This window comes from Ptychodera flava, chromosome 14 (assembly GCF_041260155.1).
Source record: "Ptychodera flava strain L36383 chromosome 14, AS_Pfla_20210202, whole genome shotgun sequence".
NCBI classification, from domain to species: domain Eukaryota; kingdom Metazoa; phylum Hemichordata; class Enteropneusta; family Ptychoderidae; genus Ptychodera; species Ptychodera flava.
The window spans coordinates 40,810,169-40,832,331 of NC_091941.1; the positions used below are offsets into that span (position 1 = coordinate 40,810,169).

At 39.6% G+C, this 22,163-nt stretch overlaps 1 protein-coding gene across 1 annotated transcript in view; it reads left to right on the forward strand.

Annotated features, from left to right (window-relative positions):
• LOC139150523 (RNA polymerase-associated protein RTF1 homolog) overlaps window positions 1-22,163 on the forward strand; it is a 55,231-nt gene that overhangs the window by 20,249 nt on the left and 12,819 nt on the right. The window contains exons 5-8 of the mRNA XM_070722945.1: window positions 1,100-1,302; window positions 11,204-11,336; window positions 12,509-12,592; window positions 20,056-20,146. Of these exons, the coding sequence (XP_070579046.1) occupies window positions 1,100-1,302; window positions 11,204-11,336; window positions 12,509-12,592; window positions 20,056-20,146 (511 nt within the window). The remainder of the gene's footprint in view (window positions 1-1,099; window positions 1,303-11,203; window positions 11,337-12,508; window positions 12,593-20,055; window positions 20,147-22,163) is intronic.

A 22,163-nucleotide genomic window follows, 5' to 3' on the forward strand; every position in this document is an offset into this window, starting at 1 on the left:
GGATCTGCCACCCTGATTGTAATTTTTGAAACACGGACCATGCACTCGGACGTCGAGACAGACTCCGAGATTTATTGTTCGGCATAATGTAAATTATTCCCGAATAAAATACTATCTATGGATCGCATATTTTCGTTTGTTTTGTTTTTACCCCCACTTTCGTTTTTGGCAGATCCGTAAGGACGCTATAGTAATGGATGAACGTGCGTTGTATCACGTGGGAGGGGCACAGCCCAACGGAGGCTGTGCTCGTGCGACGTAGACGTTGTACCAACCATCTGTCGTTGGGGTTAGTGCATAGAGCAGTTGCACTGTCCAGAGCTAAGGTGGTACAAAACTGCACCTTAGTAACAACTGCACAACTAACGTGTTAGGAAACGGTAACACTAACGAGCTAAGTGTTCACTGAACTGGCCAAACTACGTACACGCCTTCCTTCAATGGCGGAACTATGTCGTTGACACTACGTCAAAGCAGACTGCAATGTGCGACTCTTCCAAGTCGTTCAAGGTACGTGGCCAAGTGACACAACCCAGGGGAAACAGGACAGGTTTGAGGGTGCTCCCGCACCATAGCACTAACCCCTGGGTCTTCTACTAACCCACGAGAGAGGTGACGTTTCCCCGGTGTGGCCGTGCGTGCCGGCGAACGAGCTTTACTTCCGCGAAAGTAAGCTAGAAAAGGGCATAAAAGTGCACGTCCCCCGGGGCAAACAACGCCCGTGACCTCGTCATTTTCTGGACACAACCTCATCAGCGGTTGCCCCTCTATACGGGCATGCAAAAATTTTTGAAGTCTAACACGTATATGGTCGGTAATCGTACCCCGAAAATGCGGTATTTTCCCGCCAAATGCCTGGCAGGAAAGCGTGCAGGAGAGCCTATCTTCTGTAGACACGGAAAAGGGGGCCGGTTTTGACCGACTTGGCAGGATAACGGACAGGGGCGCTCGGCAGGAAAAGGGTTAAAGTACCCATTAACAAGTAGGGACTGTGTCATTGTCAATGACTTGTTTCTTTTGTTGTCAAGATTTTATATAGACAGAAGAACAGTTCAAAACATGACTACTTTTCTAAATATAAAGTATACCTTGTCATTAGATTTGAGATTGAAAGGAAACTTCGTCAGGCCAAGAAAAAGGAGATGAAAAGACAGAAGAAACGAGAGGAGGAATTCAAACAACGGGCCAAGACAACATCAGAGAGAAGCAGAGAAAGGAGAAGAACAATTGATGAAAAGAGAGACAGAAAAGCACAAGCTATCAAAGACTTGAAGGCTGAAAGAGAGAAAAAGAAAAGAACAGGTGTGTTAGTACTGTTGCAATCTTTTCTCAGTATTTCTTAAGCATCATATTATCACCAGAGAGACAGTCTTTTTGTATATTTTCATGTTTTCTAAATGAAATACAGCAATATATTTGTATATGTTGTTTGCAAACAATCTATTGCTGTATTCATAACTGTAAGTTAAATAATATTAAAAGAAACGATAACAGGAAATAAGACATATACTAAAATCATGAAGCCAAGAAAATGTTTATGAAAACAAAAATCTTTATTGGCTTTGGTGCAGTGAACTTTTTATAACTTTCCTTACCATCAATATTCACTATGTCTTAATGTGTTACATGTTTACTTATGATTATTTAAGGTTAAACTTAAATTACACAAATAAGTGTTAAAGATTAGAAATAATATTGTATCATTTCAGTTCTTTTGATTATAAATCAAAATTTATTCAGAAAGTTTTTTTGCAAATCAAGGACATATATATATCAGAAAATAAAATTGTGAGCAATTTCAATGGATTGCAAAATACCATATTCATCGATAGGACCCTACTTGATAATAAGACTTCCCTTTAAATATCAAGAGATTTCAGTGTGCACTTTTGTATGTTTATAAAAATCCTACATGATGAAGCACTTTTGATCTGGTAGGAACTGACCTCCTAGTATGTGTATATAGAAGACTGCATGCCAGAGCCATTAATCCTGCAGGGCATTAGTGAAAAAACTGATATTTAGCAACGGGATAGCCGTGGTTAATTGTGCTTGATTTTATTAGTTTGTACCTACGCCTTGGAGATAGGGAGATAATAAACTGTTAGTGCTGAAAAAAAACGTCAGACCATTGACCTAGCTTCCTTAGGTGGGTACCTTGCTATAGGTCTTGCATCATGCTACTTTTTACCAGCGCACAAACACCACCTCGCTTGACAGTTTGTAACCCAGGGAGTAGAGCTTGCAGTGCAGCAACATCTGCAAACGGTAACCCATCATGTTTCCCATGGTAAGAGTTTGTGAACTACATGTATGAAATTTGATCACTTCGGCAGAGTCTCACACTACGACCGTATTCAATGTAGTGACATTGGCTAAGTTTTGCCATGTTAATCCTCTTTATATCCAGCGTTTCAGTTTCAAAACTTGCATACAATTTTACACAACTGCGTTTTTATTTGCGTAAAATGTATCAATAATGCCTACGGTAGGAATCGGTATCTGAAGTGAGTTGGACAGTCTTTTCTGTAGAAGTTGGGGGGTTTCCTGTAATGTACATGCTGTATTAACAAAAAACAATAGCCTGGGGGCTTCAAGGTATATGTAGCTGAACGCTTGCAATGCTGTAATGCATGTCTTGTATATGATCGTTGAGCAGCCTAGTGACTTAATGTTCAAAGAAAATACTTTCTGACTACGAAATTAGTGTTTCCAAAGGGCCAACAAAAAGCAGATACTGATCAAAGTCCAGTGGGACCTCTCAAGAATGCAACCTGACAGAGTGTAAATCGTCACCCGTAAACACTTATAACCTAGCACACGACGTAATGACCATTAACTGTATTGTGTTACCAACAAACATAGACTTGATCGATTCTCAAATTTTTTGCATCTGTAGTGTTATTGTCTGTACAGAACTGATTGACATGATGCTTTGTGATGATGAAATACAATGTTGCATAAAGTGTTGCGGTCCGCTAAAGTCTAAAATGTTCCAATATCATAATAAATGTCACTTGCAAGCAGGTGCGTATGTTCTATTTTTGTCCTGCATTGAACCACGTTCAGGCAATGTAGTGCGGGCCAAGTATGTCTGTGTCATGGGGCGGCATTTCGCAATGTGTATTAGTTTACACAGTCATTATTTTTTTTGCGTATTTCTGAACAATTTTGTGTAAAGTACGCAGGATTTTGCGTTAACAGAAACACTGTTGTATCAGGCTCCATAGACAAACCATAGAAATAAATACCACTTAGGAGAAAGAGGATTTAATAATAGAGTACCGGCTTTTACAGGCAAGGTGCCTGTTAGAGTGTTAGTGTATGTTAACAAGTTAGTCATGCTGTGTCATCTTAGATGCAGGTTTGTACCACCTTGGCTTTGCTTGCAGCTGACTAGGTATCATCAGTCGATTCACCAAAGTTTTCAGTCAAACAATTGCAAGGCTTGCTTACAAGACAATGTGTTCCCACTACTCTTGCATTTTTTTATACAGCTAGTGACCAGTATTATGTACAAACAATTAAGGGACAGCAATAACTATTAATGCTCAACAGAACTTTATTTGGATTGATAGGATAGGTTTAAAGTGAAACGGCAATGTCAAGGTTTGTGCTACAAGTTACATGTCATATTACACCTTAAAAATTTATCAAAGAGGACAAGTAAGTTCATGGTCTGTGTTACAACTCATGATAGACAAACATAACCAGTATATTAAGAGAACATCTGGGTTCATTGTCTGTTTCAACTCATAAGTGGATCAATGGCATTGGTATTTTAATAAACTACTAAATGCACAACTCTGCCAAAATTACATAGTTCACGTTGTATTATCTGCAGCAGAGTCTTCTGACGGCAGTTCATGACTCAGGAGGGGCAATCTATACTCCAACACTACATATACCTCCTAGCATCACCCTTGTGCAGATGAACATTGCAAAGGAGGCAATCCTGCGATGTTTTAGAGAGATGACCACAGACGGTTGTCTCACCATCTTTGCTGCATGCCTTATGTTAAGATGGCAGTCGCTCGTAGTAATTTTCGTCTTGCCTAATCGTATTGCCAGCTGTTTCTTTTTTCTGGGGGACAGCATGGTGCAAAAGTTACATTGGTTGAAATTGTCAATCATGTACACACTAGCTTCCATCAGCTCTCTAGCAGTGACAACTGTAGGAAACAGGCTGTCACAAAATAAGGTGTGATTGTAACTGCAGAAAGGCTGCAACAACTCCATGGTTATCTTTCTAACAGCACCTCACTCTTGCCACTTCCTGTTGCCGCCTTCTTTATATTTCACTCCCAATTAAGGTGCAAAATTAGCAATTAGGCTCCATCCATGGATTGATTTTATAGAGTAGATCTTCCTGACAGAGAGGTTGTACCAAGACTCATCAGGATCTTGACATATAATAGATCATTATGAGGGTTAACCAAGTGGAAATACCACATCAGCTGCTGAAAACTGCTGTGATTTATCAAAATGGAAATGCCCAGGATTTTTAAATATGGATTGCTTGACCAACATTCCTCCTAGGCTAACTTTCTGTCCACTCCCATATAGCACGCCGATGAATGACTCAATCTCACTGTTGTCTACATTACACCAGTTCTTGGCAGTTTTGGGGGATGTGACGGTAGTGATATATGGCCTATTTAGTAGTCTAATCGTTCACTAATGTGATCAGATAAGAAGGGATGTGCTTGAAGAGATAGTCTATCTCAAAACTGTGAATAGGTAAGATGAATGTTCTGCCACGCTCATACTCAGAGGTAGTGCCAACCAAGAGCTCAGTATCGTTGTCATGAGACATCCGCAAGTCTGTAGAGGTGTTGGCCTTTGCCAAAACTGTAGCTTTGTCATCCTGATGATTACTGCTGTTCAACATTGTAGATTGTCTTGCTTGTCAAAGTCATCAGCCTCAGTTGCATCCTCACCTACTTCAGAATCATCCATGTCAGCCTTAATATCCTCATCAGAGCAGTCTGAGTTAAATACCCTTGATATTTCTTCTAAATCAATTCAAGCTCATGATTTGGAGAACTGACCTTCCTATTGGACTCTGTTAAAGCTGCAATTTTCAATCCCAGGTTTTCGCATTAGTGCAGTTCTCCTCCCAGTCAAACACTTGGCCAGTACTATGTTTGATTTCTATATGCAAACAGATCTCAGCCTTTTGTCTCCTTTTGCTAATGCTGCAAACAGAGTTTGTACAAATCGCAAACGGTCATTGATTCCCCACCACCAATGCTTGATTTCCTAAAAAATTATCTTCCGGTCACGTTAGAATTTTGAATATAACCACACAGTTTGATTGGCAGCAGCTTTGCACTGACCGCTTGGCAGTCTGTCTGCGGTTTTATGGCCGGAGAAAACTAAAACATGGCATTTTCTTGAGAGTGTGCCCACGTGTTGCCTGTTTGGTGTCCACTTACACAATGAACGCCACCATAGCTTCGCGTCTTTTTAAAGGGAGGCTCCGCCTTTAATTATCTTCATAAAAGAAGACATCAAAGCACATGACATCGTAGCAGATGATGGTGTGGACAGTGTGGGGTACACACTTTGGGATAGGTTCGCGTTAGAGAGAGAGAGAATAGGCCGGAGACCAAGTTCAAATCTTGACCTTTATTACTATCACAGGTCCATATATACAGTGTAGTATGAATAATCATTAGGATCAATGAATGACACGACTAACTAATGACACGCCCAATGCATAATCTACTTAATTAGTAAAGGAGTTTGTGGACGGAGCTACACCATACACGTGATTCTCAACATCCTCACGCCAGCAAGATAAAGTGTTTCAAAAATCTTACACAACTGAATTCACAAATGCAAAAACAACACGAAATAATCTCAAGAGTAAAGTGCCAATGATAAGCGTAAGAATGGAAAGAATAATCTGAAAGATCAATGGCGGTTAGTCTCTAATCATGCTTGATAAGAAAATACGCCTGGTACGGATTAATCACAATCTGCTTCTGTATGTGGCGAGTGATACAAACTTCAAAGAAAATTCTCTTGTAAATCCTTATATAAACTATACTTAAAGCACAGGGTGCTGTCTACATGTCCGTCCCCAGGGGTGGGTAGGTGTTTCGTTGTATCGCTAATAAAGATATATTCTACCAACCTTTGGTGTTTCGGTCTTAACTTAGCACTGCCCTTGACAATCTTGCGTATACGTTTTATCAACATGCTGCGTCTATTATCTGATGAGTTTGAGTGCCTAATTAGCCAAAGTAATCAAGGGTAAATTACTAATCTGTGGACGCTCTCACCAGATTATCACCGGATTAAATTTGACAAAGTCAATAACGAACGCACCAGCAAGGTATAACTGAAGAAAGGGCTGAAACTCTCAAAAGCCATGTCCAGAGGTGGTCCGTAAAACTAGTGGACACTTTATATTCATGTATTCAGAAACAAACAGAAGGCAAAACAAACTTGAATATTCATTTGTAAACGAACAGGTCGGAAAGGAGGACCTCCCAGGAATACGTGGTATGTGTTCAACACACCTTGGTAACGTATCGGAGATGTGTTTATACTCTTCCTGCTGGCCCGGCAAAAACCACGTTGGTCGACGTGCCTAACACCGCATCGAACTGAATCAGACTTCACAGGTATATTGAAAAATTCCGTGTTAGTCGAGAACAAGAACGGAAAAGACTTTATTAACTCGACGTTCGAGCTCGCCTTCAACTTGTCCAGTTTATCAACCGCGTTCTTGCAATACGTACACTTTTGTATTAGTCTTTTTTTTTCAAATAACAAAAGACATGTTTTACACACGACCGATTGTGTGATCTGCAGTACAAGCAGTGTTGTGGGTTGGTGACTACGTGCCTGCAGATTTTATACACCGCGGTATTTTGCTTTGAATTTTTCAAATGACCCCATGTGCTAAGTTAAAACACAAACAAGAAGGTCGAGTGTTCTCTCTGCAAATCAAGAAGCATTTCGAACACGAACAATTCGGATATCTTGACTTCAACATTACTAGCTACGCAGCTCGAAAGTTATGCTCGGAAACAGGACGGGAACATTAGTCAAAGCCGGATTTTGCATGGAAAGCATGCAATGTACTGCATACTGCTTATGCTCCCTTGGGTCCGAGACTCCCGCCCTCTCGGCCATAAACGTCATTGAGCTGCCAAGAATATGATAGTGCAGTCGCGTGAATCTGTGTATATTTTGATACATTATTTTATCAATCCTTATACTCAACTATCTAACGCATCAAACAAGGGTCATGTCAGGTTCTTAGGACGTTCTCCAAAAGACATATCGATTAGTGTCGCGGAATGATTTTCACCAGGTTTGAGAACTAATAAATAACTGGTCGTCAGTGTGTCTTCGCATATCAAATCGACAAGTGTATTAGTAACTTCGAGGGATCACATCCTTCACTGTAAAGTTGTTTTCAAGTTATACAAAACACATTTTCGAGAAAGCTGACGTGCAAGGGAAAGACAGAGCAACTGAGTCCGACGGAGGCGCAAAAAACAGTGCATTCGCATTTGTGTCTGATGTACACATCTGTCTATTATTCCATTCTATCAGTCGACGAAGCCTACGTCAAATGGTAGTGAACTCCAAGCAAAGTCCCACATAACATGTAAAGGCGAGCCAGTGGCCATATGATGATGGATTGCATAAACTTCAAAAAGTCTAACATCCTTAACTGTAAAGCTGCGGTTTTTATACAAAAAACACATTTTTGGTAAAGCGAATGTGCGAGGGAAAGACGGGGAAAGACACCGTGATCGCGCGACTGAGTCCGACAGCGGCGCAAGAAGTGTTTCCCCGACAGTCAGACATATACAGTATGCTATATCATGCATTTCTAAAGCGTGTCCAAACGTTGACATAAAAAGATATGTCCAAAAGTTTTTGATTATATATAGTTATTACATTGTTACGCAGGGTTTCACGCGGGTTCAAAAACTGACATAAAAAGGTATGGTGTCCAAAAAAAATCGTTTTATTCAGCTGACTGATTTATCATCTTTGCTATGACCTAAACATCCCCATTTTCGTTCGACAAGACTGTGACATCAATATCTCCCCAACGTATAGATCAACCTTGTTGAGTATTACTATGCTTCCAATGTGTCTTCGCAGCTTTCATCTCGTCTTGAAACGAATAAGCATATATAAGGCATGAAAATACTTTTGCCGACTAGTCAGTTTTTATGTCACAAGCGGCGAGTTTCTTCCCGCAAACGATGACCGGCTGTAGTCAAAAACACATATAGATTGTCATGTCCGTGTTTAGAAACACCGATGAGCTTGACCCTAGATCCCAAAGCATGTTGGCTAATTTGTTTACATCTATCGATCATGTTGGCTTAAAGTAAACATTTCTAAGGTTAAAGGTTTGTAGTTCCGGCTTCTGGTCTGACGGACCACATCGGGACACTGACTCCACCGCTTCGATTAGCGTTCTACAGCTCAAAGAAGCAACCGACGAAGGCATAAATTGGCCTGTCCCCGTTTAAACATGTCAGAAAACTGTTGACGTTTGAAAAATTAGGAAATGTTTATTGTAAAGTAGATTTCTGTGAACACGGCTTTTGAGAGTTTCAGCCCTTTCTTCAGTTACACCTTGCTGGTGCGTTCGTTATTGACTTTGTCAAATTTAATCCGGTGATAATCTGGTGAGAGCGTCCACAGATTAGTAATTTACCCTTGATTACTTTGGCTAATTAGGCACTCAAACTCATCAGATAATAGACGCAGCATGTTGATAAAACGTTTACGCAAGATTGTCAGGGCAGTGCTAAGTTAAGACCGAAACACCAAAGGTTGGTAGAATATATCTATATTAGCGATACAACGAAACACCTACCCACCCCTGGGGAAGGACATGTAGACAACACCCTGTGCTTAAAGCCGCACTTTTCAATCCCAGGTTCTCGCATTAGTGGAGTTCTCCTCCCAGTCAAACACTTGGCCACTACGATGTTTGATTTCTATAACATTGATTACACAAACTGATCTCAAGTTTTTGTCACATTTTGCTAATCCTGCAAACAGAGTTTATGCAAGTTTTTGATTGAAGGTCGGTTCAAATCGCCAACGGTCATTGATTCCCCACCACAAACGCTCGAATTTCCTAAAAAATTGTCTTCTAGTCGCGTTACACTTTGAATATAGCCACAGAGTTCGATCGGCAGCAACTTCGCGCTGACCGCTTGGCAGTCTGTCTGTGTTTTTGCGGCCGGGGAAAACTAAAAGTGGCATTTTCTGGAGCGTGTGCCCGTGTGTTGCCTATTTGGTGTAAACTTACACAATGAACGCCGCCATACCTTGGCGTCCTTTTAAAGGGAGGCTCCGCCTTTAATTAAATCCTTATTACAGTACAGGTTCGTTATAAGCTTTAAACACAAAAAAACTACAAATAAAATCCTTTGCGTAAACGTTACATTAATCTCTAATTCAAAAAATAACTGTAAGTTGCAATCTAACGGATATTCATAGCGAATGTCAAATGAAATCACAACTGAAATTAGTTCAAAGTTACAAATATCACAAACTAAAGTAAACTCTAAAACTACAAAGCAGTCACTGAAGATAGTGAATGCGTGTCTGAAACAAAAACTTACTAATACAGAATCGATGACATTTCCTTTAGTCGTTGACGGGCTTTCATAGCTGCTTCACGGACTGGTCGTGAACTGATCACGCTACTATTTGTAGTGTGTGCACCTTTGTCAGTATCGGCGCATGTTTCATTATTTTCAACTTCTGAATTAACTTCTAATGGATACAATTTAGTGATAGGTCTACTAGTTTTGCCAGTACGCGTTCTGATGTAAGCGGAACGCACTAAACCATCATTTTCTGTGTTAAGTTTTTCAACAATAGCAAGAGACCACCTTATCCGTGGGACGGATTTGTCTTCCACTAGAACAACATCACCCACCCTTATCTGATTCTGAATGGCTCCCTTCCCTGAAATTAAATCTCTTTCACGCAATGTGTTGAGGTAATCTTGAGACCATCTTTTCCAGAAATGAGTGTGAATTTTGCCTAAATACTCTGATCTCCTCTGGAGACGTTCTTGGCTACCAAATGTTGGGTCATTTCCTCTTCATCGATTGAGTAGTATGGCAAAGTTGTAATAAGACAACCATGCAACAAGTGTGAAGGGGTCAAGGGAGAAAAGTCGTTGGAATCGGTGGAAAGATAAGTCAGTGGACGATTGTTCTCATGACACGACTAACTAATGACACGCCCAATGTATAATCTACATAATTAGTAAAGGAGTTGGTGGGCGGAGCTACACCATACACGTGATTCCCAACAGACAGCGCTTTGCTGCAGGTGGAATAAACGTATTTGCACATCAAAATTTTAATACTCAAGTTACAGAGTTTGACAACTTAAGAGGACTCTACACTCCAAAGCTGCCTTATGTCTGCACGTATCTTTAATATCAAGAGGTCGCCTATCCACACTTGTGACTTTCAGTCATTTTGTACATACCTGTACATACCTGGACATAACCACTTATGTAACTTTTCAGGCTTCATACTTCCTCCTGTCATGACACCAGACTACGACTGTAAACAGAGGGTAGACTGTCCAGACAGGTTGCCTCCAATTGTTTGCACATTGTTGGTTGGCATGAACGATTTTGCTTTCTTATTGCCATGTGTAAGTTCTTCAAAAGTACATGTCAATGGACGCATTACATCACAGTTATACAATGGAAATAAGCATACTTGGATGTAAGTGTGAGTTAGGTTTTCCAGTTTGAGCATAGAGGTAGAAGTGAGACTACCTCGATAGTTCAAGTCAATACTAGTGATTTGTCAAGCTTTTTACTCAGCATTGCAAAAATAGTCATCACATTGTGACTGACACTTCTTGAAAATCAATTATATCGAAAAATATAAACATAAATTTGCATAATTTATAAGATGCCTTCTTGTTTTTAGGGAATGCCCTTGTGTACATGTACTTTTTTCCACAATTTTATTGCATACAATTGGGGTACTATGATCTGACAAATACATTAAGCTTGCACCAATATTATAGTCAGTGTACATTTGATGGAAGATTAAAATTGTACCACTGGTTTTGGATATATCCAAGTTATACAAAGCATAGTAATATCTGTTTGTAAGCAAATATGTCCAAGGTCTTTATCATAATTAATTCTGCTTTGATTTGAACATTTCAGCTGAGGCGCTGGCCAAAAAGCAACCCGTGAAAGTAAGTGATGTTTATTCAGATGATGAGAGTGATGATAATGATGATTCAAGTGACAGTCAAAGTGATGCATCTTATGCCGTCTCAGAAAAGGAAGAAGAGGAGTAAGTTTGTATTTTCTTTCTCTGTCACCATAGTTACATCTAGCGATTCATTCATTTAAGATTTTAACACTGCTGTTGGCAAACCACTGTGTTCTTTGTTGCTCTGTGAGCTCTGTGTCATCGCATCTATTTTGTTTAGCAGTGAAGAATAAGTACAGAAAATATACCTGACCTAAATTTTCACATTAGTACAACATATCAAGCCTCATCATCAAATAGAAATACAAAAGTACAAATTGAATATCTGTGCAAGGGAGTACAATATACCAGATTTCAGTGATACAACACTTTTAATTGTATTGTTCCATGTGCTAAAGGCTTACTAGGGGGACCAGGGTTATCAGTCTGTTAGTCTGTGTATGTCAGTTTGTTTATCCATCTAAGCATCTGTCTGTATTGATAGATCAGGTTGTTTAGCTTGTGATAAAAATCTGTCCAGAGTATGCCATTCAAATGTTTGAATATTATCGAGAACTTAGTGGAAGTTTGTAGATGTGACTTGCATAATTCAAAAAAGTATGCATAGCTATGATTTTCCACAGATTTCAAAAACTTGCATCAACAACATAGTTATAACTGTGATATGTGTACTACAGCTTACTTGCGTTGGAGTGCTGGCATACCGTCTGAATTTGCACTGCAATGCAATACCAATACCCTTATGTTAATTGGCAATCATAACCAGGATTACTTTTGTTTGTAAACAATTAGTATCTCATAAACAAACAAAAAATGGTTGTCCGCAAGGTATTCTTCTTCATAAGAGAGAACATCTTTCAGCACGGAAGATTTCAAAGACATTAGTTATGAAAAAGCTTACTGCATATTTTTATCAAAACAAGAAAATTAACTTTACAAACAGTTTTGATACACATATAGACTGCAACGATATCCCGATAAATGGTTCAACTGTGTTTCTTTGTTACTTATATTTCTACCTTGTTTGTAAAGAATTTAGCATAGAACCTTATGGTGAGAGTGCAAGCGCTTTATACTCAGGGTATTTGAATAAGAACTTGCGGTGTAAGGAAAGATAACAGGGCTCAAAATGTGGCATAGGAGAAATGGTTCCTGGTCCAGTAATTTATCACAACCACTATCCATCCCAACTTCTCATCTACTTCAAAATTAGATTAAAAAATGATGTTATTGTCAACATGTGTTCTTTGCAGGGATTATGAAGACCATAGAGTACAGACAATACAAGGAAGAGAAGAGTTGTCAAAAATAAGGTTATCTAGACACAAATTAGAAAGGTGGGTTAATAAAAGCTACATCTTCATTAAAGCTCCATCAGCTGTATCTTTTTTTTCATTAAGATGGTTTGAAATCAAAAGTAGCTGATTTTGAATTTTTTACCACAGTGTGAGCACAGAATGTTTTTCAAACATTGGTGATGAATGTACAACTTAGATTTTAAAAATGAAATAATTTTCTATTTGCATGTCATGTATAGCCACCAGGAGCAATCCATCGCCAAGGATTGAAACAGTGACACTTTGAAAGACAACACGGCTTAATAACAGAGATAAAAATATATCTCCAAAGATTTGATGTTGTTTTTAGGGTTAGCAAAATGGGAAAAGATACAGCTAACAGGCATTTAACCCTTTTCCTGCCAAGTCGGTGAAAATCCACTCAAAATTCAGTGTAGCCAGAATCTAAGCACGGATGGCCGTTTTCCTGCCAACTCGGTGGAAATCGGGCCGTTTTTCGGTACCCCGTTTCCTGCCAAGTTGATGGCACTACGTTGAGCTATCCCTTGTGCGTTTAGGGGTCATCCAAGGATAGGTTTTCTGACAAGTAACGCCTTTTCCCCTCGAAATGGGTTCGCAGGGAGTCGAATGACAGGGAAAGGTGCAGAAACCTGTCCGCCAGTCCCCCACACCCAAGGGGGGCTGGGTTTTTTTTACCGCTTTTCAGCAGACACATGGTGACGTTTTCTGACGGAGTTGGATGTACTTGGCTCCCGGGCACTTTACAGATTGCTGCCGAACTTGACTAACTCGGCAATGCTAATCTAAAAGGCTACCGCTTGCAAACTACTTGGCAGATGGTGCCGATGGTGCGAGACGAAAATCACTTATTCAGTTGTGAGTGACTGAAAATGAGAATTGAGAACATATTTTTACGCTCCCATATATGCATATGTATATATGCAAATGGGAGGTATTCGTATAAGGTGGCAAAATGGCGTCTGTGTGTATGTATGTAAGTATGTATGTATGTCTGTTAGTCCGTCCACATCAAAAACTCCTAAACCGTAGCACCTACTGTCTTAGTATTTGGTGTACAGGTGCACCTAGGGGTGGAGATGTGAATTTGTTCAAATGAACATGTCAGTGTCAAAAATAAGCAAATGAGGGGAAAAAAAGGAAAAATCCTGCAAATGGCTAAAACTCAGTAAGCATTTGTCAGATTTGGTTGAAATTTGGTATGCAGATTTCTTTAGGTATTCTAAATTATGTGTGCAAAAATTGGGATGAAATTTGCATGTTTGTATTTTTAGGGTATTTTTTCCGTTTTTAGTCAAAAAATCTTGTTCTCTGAAATCGCTCGTCTGATTGCTATGAAACTTTATATTCATGTTCCTCAGAATGACCTCAGTCATGCTTGTACAAATTGTATTGATATTGTCATATTTGTAATTTTGGGGCAATTTTCCCAATTTTTGATAAAAAATTTTTTAATCCAAAAACTGCTGATTTGATAGCTTTGATACATGTATTTGGTATACAGGTATCTAAGATTAATCTCAATATAATGTATTGAAGGTATGTTGAAACTGGCAATTTTTAGCTCATATTTGGTTTTATATATAAATACCAAAAAGAGCTTATATGATGAGTCAGAGTGGCGTCTGTGTCTGTATATTTGTGGGTATGTGCGGATGTATGTCCGTCACACACAAAGGCTCCCATACAGTGTGCGAAATTAAGAGAAAATAGCTTCAGGTCATAAGGACCTGCACCAAGCCAAAGCTTCAGGTCCTTACAGAAAACTGCCGGTCCTCAATAATGGCAGTTGTTAACGACCATTTAAGTCAACACTCTCTCGACTAATACTATGCTTTTGAATGTTGTAATATTTAATTTTTCATGTCCTTTTATCGATACAAAAGGACTATTGTTCACATAGATTGCAGAATAGTGTAAGTTAATGCATCATTCAGCTACATGATCTGGAATCTGAAAAAGATCACAGCCCTCATCTTCCTCACTGTCATGCGCGCACATTTATCAATGTTTTCCACCACCGGGGGGGACTATGGGACTAACAGGAGAATTTGACTTTTTTCTAGCCATGTCAAATCCCCCACTTTCGGACCATAAAGTGATGTCAACCACCAAGGGGCCGGGGAATACAGGCTCATGCACTGACTACGTGTAGGTGATGAAAGCGAGACAGTTTGTCTCTCATGACATTCTATGGGAGATGATGTTCTCTACATGGCTGTGTAAAATTGTACACTACACCAGGGCATGTGATATTGTGATTTGAAAATGGTTGGCGAGCTGAAAATCACTGTTGAAATTAGCCAACATGAGTGGTGGAGGAGTGAGTGAATACCCTGGTACCCTGAAAACGGCCATGAGTAAGGGGAGTGTGTGAATAATTTATATGCAAACATTGATCGCAACGTCTTTTTAAATAAGAAGGAAGAAAATACTTGGTATGTATTTTGATATGACGTATGGCTTACTTTCAAAATTTTTCAAAAAATAAATGTGCTTAACTGTGGCCTCTGTTGCATTTATGAAGAAACAGGTGAAGTTATACTTTTAATTAAAAGGACAAGTATCGTAACTTTTTTCTCGATTATAGAAATTGCAGACAACATGAATGGCACACGTTGCCACTCGCGGAAATGAATGCATATTTTCTGATTGAAAAGTTTTGACTGAGCGGTTGCTGCGTCTCATCGGCTTTGAAAAAGATTCTGAAAAGTTTGACAGACACTCTATACTGCTGAAAACGATCGCGACACGATCAGTTAATGATACCGTAAAATCTTAAAAGACGTAATTTTTTGCGATATTTAGGCGTACAGCCAAGGATGACGGTGAGTTTTGCATGCCTGTTGTAAAACGGTATACATCGAAACAATTTGAAGCCCTACTCTCGGCCTCAGAGAGTAAACACGACGGATCGTGCAACTCGACAAAACTGTTATGATAAGGCCGCTCTATTTTATAAAATGTACACTTGTTATCACGTCGATATATCGTGCTAACAGTCAGTCTTGTGAACTTTGGTTGAAGACCAACGAGCAAGCAAGATGTTCTAGCGGTCCAGAAACAAACGTAGCGAAACGTGAACTTGACTGTCGACTGCAGGTAGCACTATTGGGCTGTCGTGTAACATCTTATCCTTGTATTGGGCGTAGTTCAAAACCATGGAGGTAAAAAAATACCTCCATGTTCAAAACCAAATATGTTCAGACAACAGCACTGTACTCTTAGTAGGTTTTTGTCTTAAACTCTTCTATGAACAGTTTATGTTTTGAACGCGTCAATTGAAAATCAAAGGAAAGAAAACGGAGTCAGTTTGATAAAATGAAGGGCTGTATTATGTACATTTGTGTAATTGTAAATTCCGAACACTTAAAATGTGAAATTTAGTGATACTGGGTGTTGTTATCATATGACACAGATATGCTAAAATTTCCAGGGTTATTGTATCGCATTGTTGCACTAAAATAAATCCATTCCATTGCTAGAATATGCATGCACGGACGTAATTCATACTGATCTGAATGTAATCAGCTGCACTGTGCTATGCGCCTCGATCGGAGAGATTAGACTCCGTAAATGTAAAACGTCGAAAGACAAGAAATTACTATGTTGCGACATTGTCACCCCTTCCCCGTCTGGCGTACCATAGATCGAATTCCCCACTACCAGGACACGAAGTGCGATCAATATCCCCTGTTGCCCCGCACTCCCACGGTGGAAAACATTGATAGGTGCATGACATTCAAGTCTCAATCATATAATTCAAAGTTAGTCATTATCTGCATCTGTTACAGGTCTTGACGGAGAAATTTTCATCATCTATTCCAAATTCCAGTCGGTCATAAGGACCGACATGTTGCTAAAAACTTTCGGCCCGACGAGAAATCTGTCGGTCTCGGACCGTCGGACCGACGTTAATTTCGCACGCTGCTCCCATACCGCCAAAGCTACCATCTCAGTATTTGGTGTACAGGTAGATGTAGGGTTGAGATGTAAATTTGTTCAAATTAACACATCAGTGTGAAAAATGTGCAAATGAGGTAAGAAAAAGGAAATACTGCAAGTGTGCAGGAGTGGTGGCAGTGAACTGAATCGGCCCACACATCTGAATAAGAGGATTTTGACCTTTTACGTATTTGTATGCAGGGTACCTATTATGTTTGGGAGTGAGAGCAGTAACTGAAACAGCTAATTTGTCATTTCCTGTCATTGTTTATGAACTGTGACATATTAACAGATCTGCTGAAACCATATGGATGTCTATTTTTGTACATCCATGGTAGAAAGATTCTCCTGCTATGCATGTTGCTAAAGTTGACCTTCAGTACCTAAAGTTTCAGACCTTATTTACTTTTGTCATTCTTAATTTTCTGGTTTAAATATTTCTTGTTGTTTTTCTGGTTGTATTTCTTGTTGTTTTTCTGGTTGTACTGTGCAGAAATTGTCATAAAATCAATGCATAATTTTCCTGCACTGAACAGATAGAAATAACACTTATTGTTGATCTTTGGTATGTACCAATTCTGATCAAATTTGAGCGACACCGTATAATTGCGGTATTTTTTTTTATTTTTGGGGCAATTTTTGCCTTTTTTTGGTCAAAAAATTTTTCTCCTAAAACTTCTGATCTGGTAGCTTTGATATCTAGTGTACAGGTTCCTAGGGTTTATGTTAAATAGATATATTTAAAATTAGGATTGGGGGGCAATTTTTCTCATTTTTGGTCAAAAAATTTGTTTCTCAAAATTTACCAGTCTTATTGCTTTGATATTAACCCTTTCAGGCCTGACTTTCTGGGAACGTACCCAAATTTCCCCTATATATATGGTATCTGGCCTGAAAGGGTTAAGTAAACCGGTCCTTAGGGTTTTTGTTAATAAGATATATTGAAATTAAGTTGAAATCCGAAATTTTGAATTTTTGGGGCAACTTTGCGAAACTTCAATTTTACTGGGATATCTTTCATTTTGTATTTTTAAGATTTTTTTTGGTAATTTTATACCTACTGGAGCTAAGAGTATATAATGTGGTGATTTAGTAAGCATTTGATATGGTAAACTGTATTTGGTGTTGAAATGCAGTAAAAGAATCCTGGCAGATTTTGAAAAAATTCCAAACAAATGCCGATAAAAAATTCAGCCAGAGAAGGTTTGACAAAAAGAAAAGGTGGGAGAGTGGGGAAAAAAGAATGTACAATGGATCGGATAAAAAAGATAATGTACCTCATCGATCTTCCAGACACCTTCCCTTATCAAATGGTCCACCCCGATGTATTTTTGTGCACAATTAACCATGCAGTGTATTTTAGTTTAAGATGTCAAGTTAGGTAAGGATTTGAAAGGAATAGTCAAGTTCACCACAGTTTAACTTTATCTCTTGTGTCATCATCCTTGTGTAATTGGTTAAGTTTGTAAGTTGTTCCAGATGTGGATGTACCAGCTGTTCTGGAAGAAAACAATGTTTACTTTTTCCTGTAGGGTTTCTGAGTTGATGATTGTATGTTGAAATTTCTCCATGTATCTGGTGTATGGGCAAAGTGTAAACATTGGTTGCATGTTATGTATTTCAGTCTATGTCAAATATTGTAAATGAAAAATCAAGAACAGTTTACTGTGTGCTTGTAAAAGATAACATATTTGTCAATACATAAACTGCCTTGCAGATTGATTGTCTTAAATATTATCACAGAAGTAGAAAAGGAAAAGAAACTAATCAAATTGCTGTAACATATTCACTCTCAGTGCCTGTATAGGCCTATACTTAACTATTTTATCATTACATTCAGCTGTTTGTTATATCTTTATCACTCTCCATGGGCCAAGGCACACGTGGGGTCAATGTCATCACTCTGTGCCAGTCTGTGTATGTCAGTCTGTCTATATATGTATGTCCATGTTTCATACAATTGTTGACTTGTTTTGATAACTATATGGGAGCGAACAGTGATGTTGTCACTATTTTTTATGGAACTTGTTCCTCCGATGGAACGGATATGAATGACTTGGCAATACCATTATAGACTGGTGTCTGATGTATTAAGCTGGGCTTCAGCTCTGCAAGTTCAAGCCAGGCAACGTCCCTCACTGGCTTGGCCGTGCCATTCAGCGGACGTGGTTTTGGATTATTTACTTATTCCATTGTTCGCAGTATTGGCTGTGGTTTGCAGGCAAACGTAACCTGTTCCCGAGGACTTGGTTGCTACGTACACTTTAGCGTACAGAGAATTCTAGAAGGGACATGAGGTCAATGGTACGGGGTTCCCGCCTGTACTGAGCAGGGACTACTTTTGTTATGTAAACCAGCTGTACAATGGCCACCTGACATGGGAGACGGCGATGGCTAGAACAATGGAAGCATATTGCGTTGTACTTGTGCATCGCAAAAGTGAGACTGACAACTTGGGTGTAGTGACTGGTTATCACTCGTTAGCTGCAGCCAAAGCCAAGATGGTACAAACCCGTACCTAACTGAGGACCGCTCAATTAAGTCGGTAATGAACGGTAACACTCCTAAGCTAACTCCAAAACGAACTGGCTAAACTACATGGAAGCTGTGCTTCAATAGCTCAGCCATGTAGTTAGTACAACGGCAAAAACATAGTTTTTGTGCTAAACTGCCAAGTCGTTGAAGGTACGTATTCAATTGACCCTACCCTGCGGAAACAGGATAGGTTTGCTGATGCTGCCGCACCCCTAGCACGACCCCCTGAGTCTCTGACTAACCGACGAGCGAGATGATGTTTGTGCCGAGCAGACGTGCGCAATACTGAAGGAGCTTACTTCTGAAAAAGTAAGCAAGAAACAGCAATAAAATGACGCACCCCCTGGGGCAAACAAAGCCGGTGACCTCAATTTTTTTCTGCAGTAACCCTTGAGCACCTTCCCCTGTATACGGGCATGTAGAAATTATCGAAGTCTAACACATATAAGTATGGTTAAAACTACCCTGAAAATGGGCGGTTTCTGCCAAAATGCCTGGCAGGATAACGTGCAGGAGAGCCAATCTTTTGCAGGCACATATTATGGGGCAGTTTTCTTCTGACTTGGCAGGATGGTGGGCAAGGTGGCTTGGCAGGAAAAGGATTAAACCATTGATTGATTATGTAGCATATATCACCAGCAGGGTTAGACTTTAGTCTAACAACAGTGTTCCTCATTTTGGTATGTGATTTTTCTTGAATAGTGATTCTCAGTAGATGCAGATGTACTCATTAGGGGAACTCATTCATGTGTAGCCAACTATTGATTGGTTTTAAAGGGAATAGATTTGAGCTGTCGTATTTATAACTTTTGTCTGTGCCCTGTAATGTGTATTATTTTATGAAGTCTACAAAGTGTGTTGCTTTGATAACAACTCAATGCAGCGGTTGATATGATCAATTTTTCACATCACTCATTCAGACAATTGATTTTCTGTTCTGTATCAGTTTCAGTGAGTGCACATTTAGTCAGTACATTAAAAGCACTAACTCTTTTTTGCCACAGGTGGGTACACATGCCGTTTTTTACACAAACAGTGAAAGGTTGCTATGTCAGGATTGGTATTGGCACAAATGATGGAAGGCCTGTCTATAGGGTAAGATTTGTATATTCATTTCATGTAAACTCATTGCGTGTTCACAGGTCGAGTAGGCATTGTTTGTGATGATTTTTCCTATTATTATCATAACAAATGATTATGAATATTGATAGATTATTAATATGAATGTTACAGAATATTAAAACTTTCTTTAAAAACAATGTTGTCTACTTTTTGTGAATACCGTCTGGAAACCCCATTGTTGTGATAATTATGATTATTAATAAATTACGACTATGATTATTAAAATCATATTTTACACATTGTAATCTGCATATGTGAACAACCCTCTGGAAACCCCTATATAGTTTCACAATCTATGCCAAAATATGCAAGTGACACCATTGCCCCGGTTCAGTCTACGGCAAGAGTTACCATTGCCAAGGTTCAGTCTACGGCGAGAGTTACTACACAGTGGATATATAAAGAGAAGGTAGCCAGCTCCACTCGACAGTAAACTGACATACCCATGAATTACCTCCGTTTTCTTTACTTCTGCATGTTGATTCTCAAAATTTCTCCCGGTGTTGGCAAGTCTATAAATCAGCCATCAAATATACCCAGTTTTGACCACTTAGACGGAAAATTTGTGAAGTTTGGGGCTGCGAGAAGGTATATATCGCCAAAAAATGATGCAGTCCTCGCGGAATCGATAGCATCCAGGATCTTTTAGGGCCGTTTGCGGAATTTGAATGTAGCCGCCAAGCGGGAGCGAGGGCGGAGCCATGATTTAACGTTATTAGATATGCTGACATAATTTATCTTATGGCCAATGAACGCTCGTGACCTTTGATTAGACCTCTCATCAGTTGACCTGAATGTACATGTATCTGATCAACATCAAAACGTGGAATGAGTTTCGTTTCTCGAGTGGACGATGTATTTTTTGAACTTAAAGCAGTTGTAAGGTTGCTCTAAAGCAGCTTGCTAGGTATGCGATCAATGGAGGTGGTAGATTCAGTGAAACCGGGACAGCATCATGCATCAACTGAACAAACACCGCAGCAGGCAGCTCAATATAGATTGCTGCGATCGTGTTTGCCAGCATTATACAGCTTATCCATATTCGATGACACCGTCATCACTGTACGTCCATTACAAACGTCCACATGAAATTCCCGGCCGACGACAGTGAGCACATCATCATCGACTGTGACCAACTCCTCTGCCCCTCCTCCGCCAAACACATCAGCGACTAATCCGTAGCGATGAATGGTTTCCACTGGCTGTGATATTGCACTGTGCACTTGGCGGTGACCCTTGATTTGAGTGCATTCGATAGACGCCACAAGTACCGTATACCGCTGCGATATCACAGCTAGGTTTCCACCTATTCCTGAAGAACCTCCGCCATGTGCACATCGTACCCACAAACACCTTGAATAGCAAGGAACATGACTTAAACTTGCAGGCTTACAAACTTGCTGACATTTTCTTGCCCGTTCCCGTTTCAAAATTTTAGTGTGTTTTTTTCATAGACCCTAGCTACTGCATCCGTGTTTAGCGTCAATTGTTTTTCCCAAAGACAGAAAGTCCTCACTTCAGTTTCTGAGTGTGATAAAACTGCAGAGCGTCCGTGAGGATTTTCAAATCTGCGTAAGGCTGTTCGCAAATGGTTTTTCTATTTGCATAAAATGTACCAAAAATGCATACAACGTGACTACATGTAATTACCTACATACAATAGCTGTATACGCGATATTGAAAACCGGTTCAAAAGTTGATGACAATGTTTTGTCTTTGATGAGTTTTACAATCTGTTCTATTTTCTGTCGACAGTATTCATTTCTTACTAATTTTTAGACTACAACTTCCCACTATTGCCTTTGCTGCCTGAACTATCATCGCTGCACTGAAGTCAAATTCACTAAGTCTCGGGCCTTCCATGGTTATCACCATCAGATCATTTATGACATCGTCGTACTCAGACAACTACGTTTCAATGTTGTTATCCTGTTTTGGGTACTGGACCCACGCGCTCACACGGGACAGATGAGACTGGAATCACGGCTGC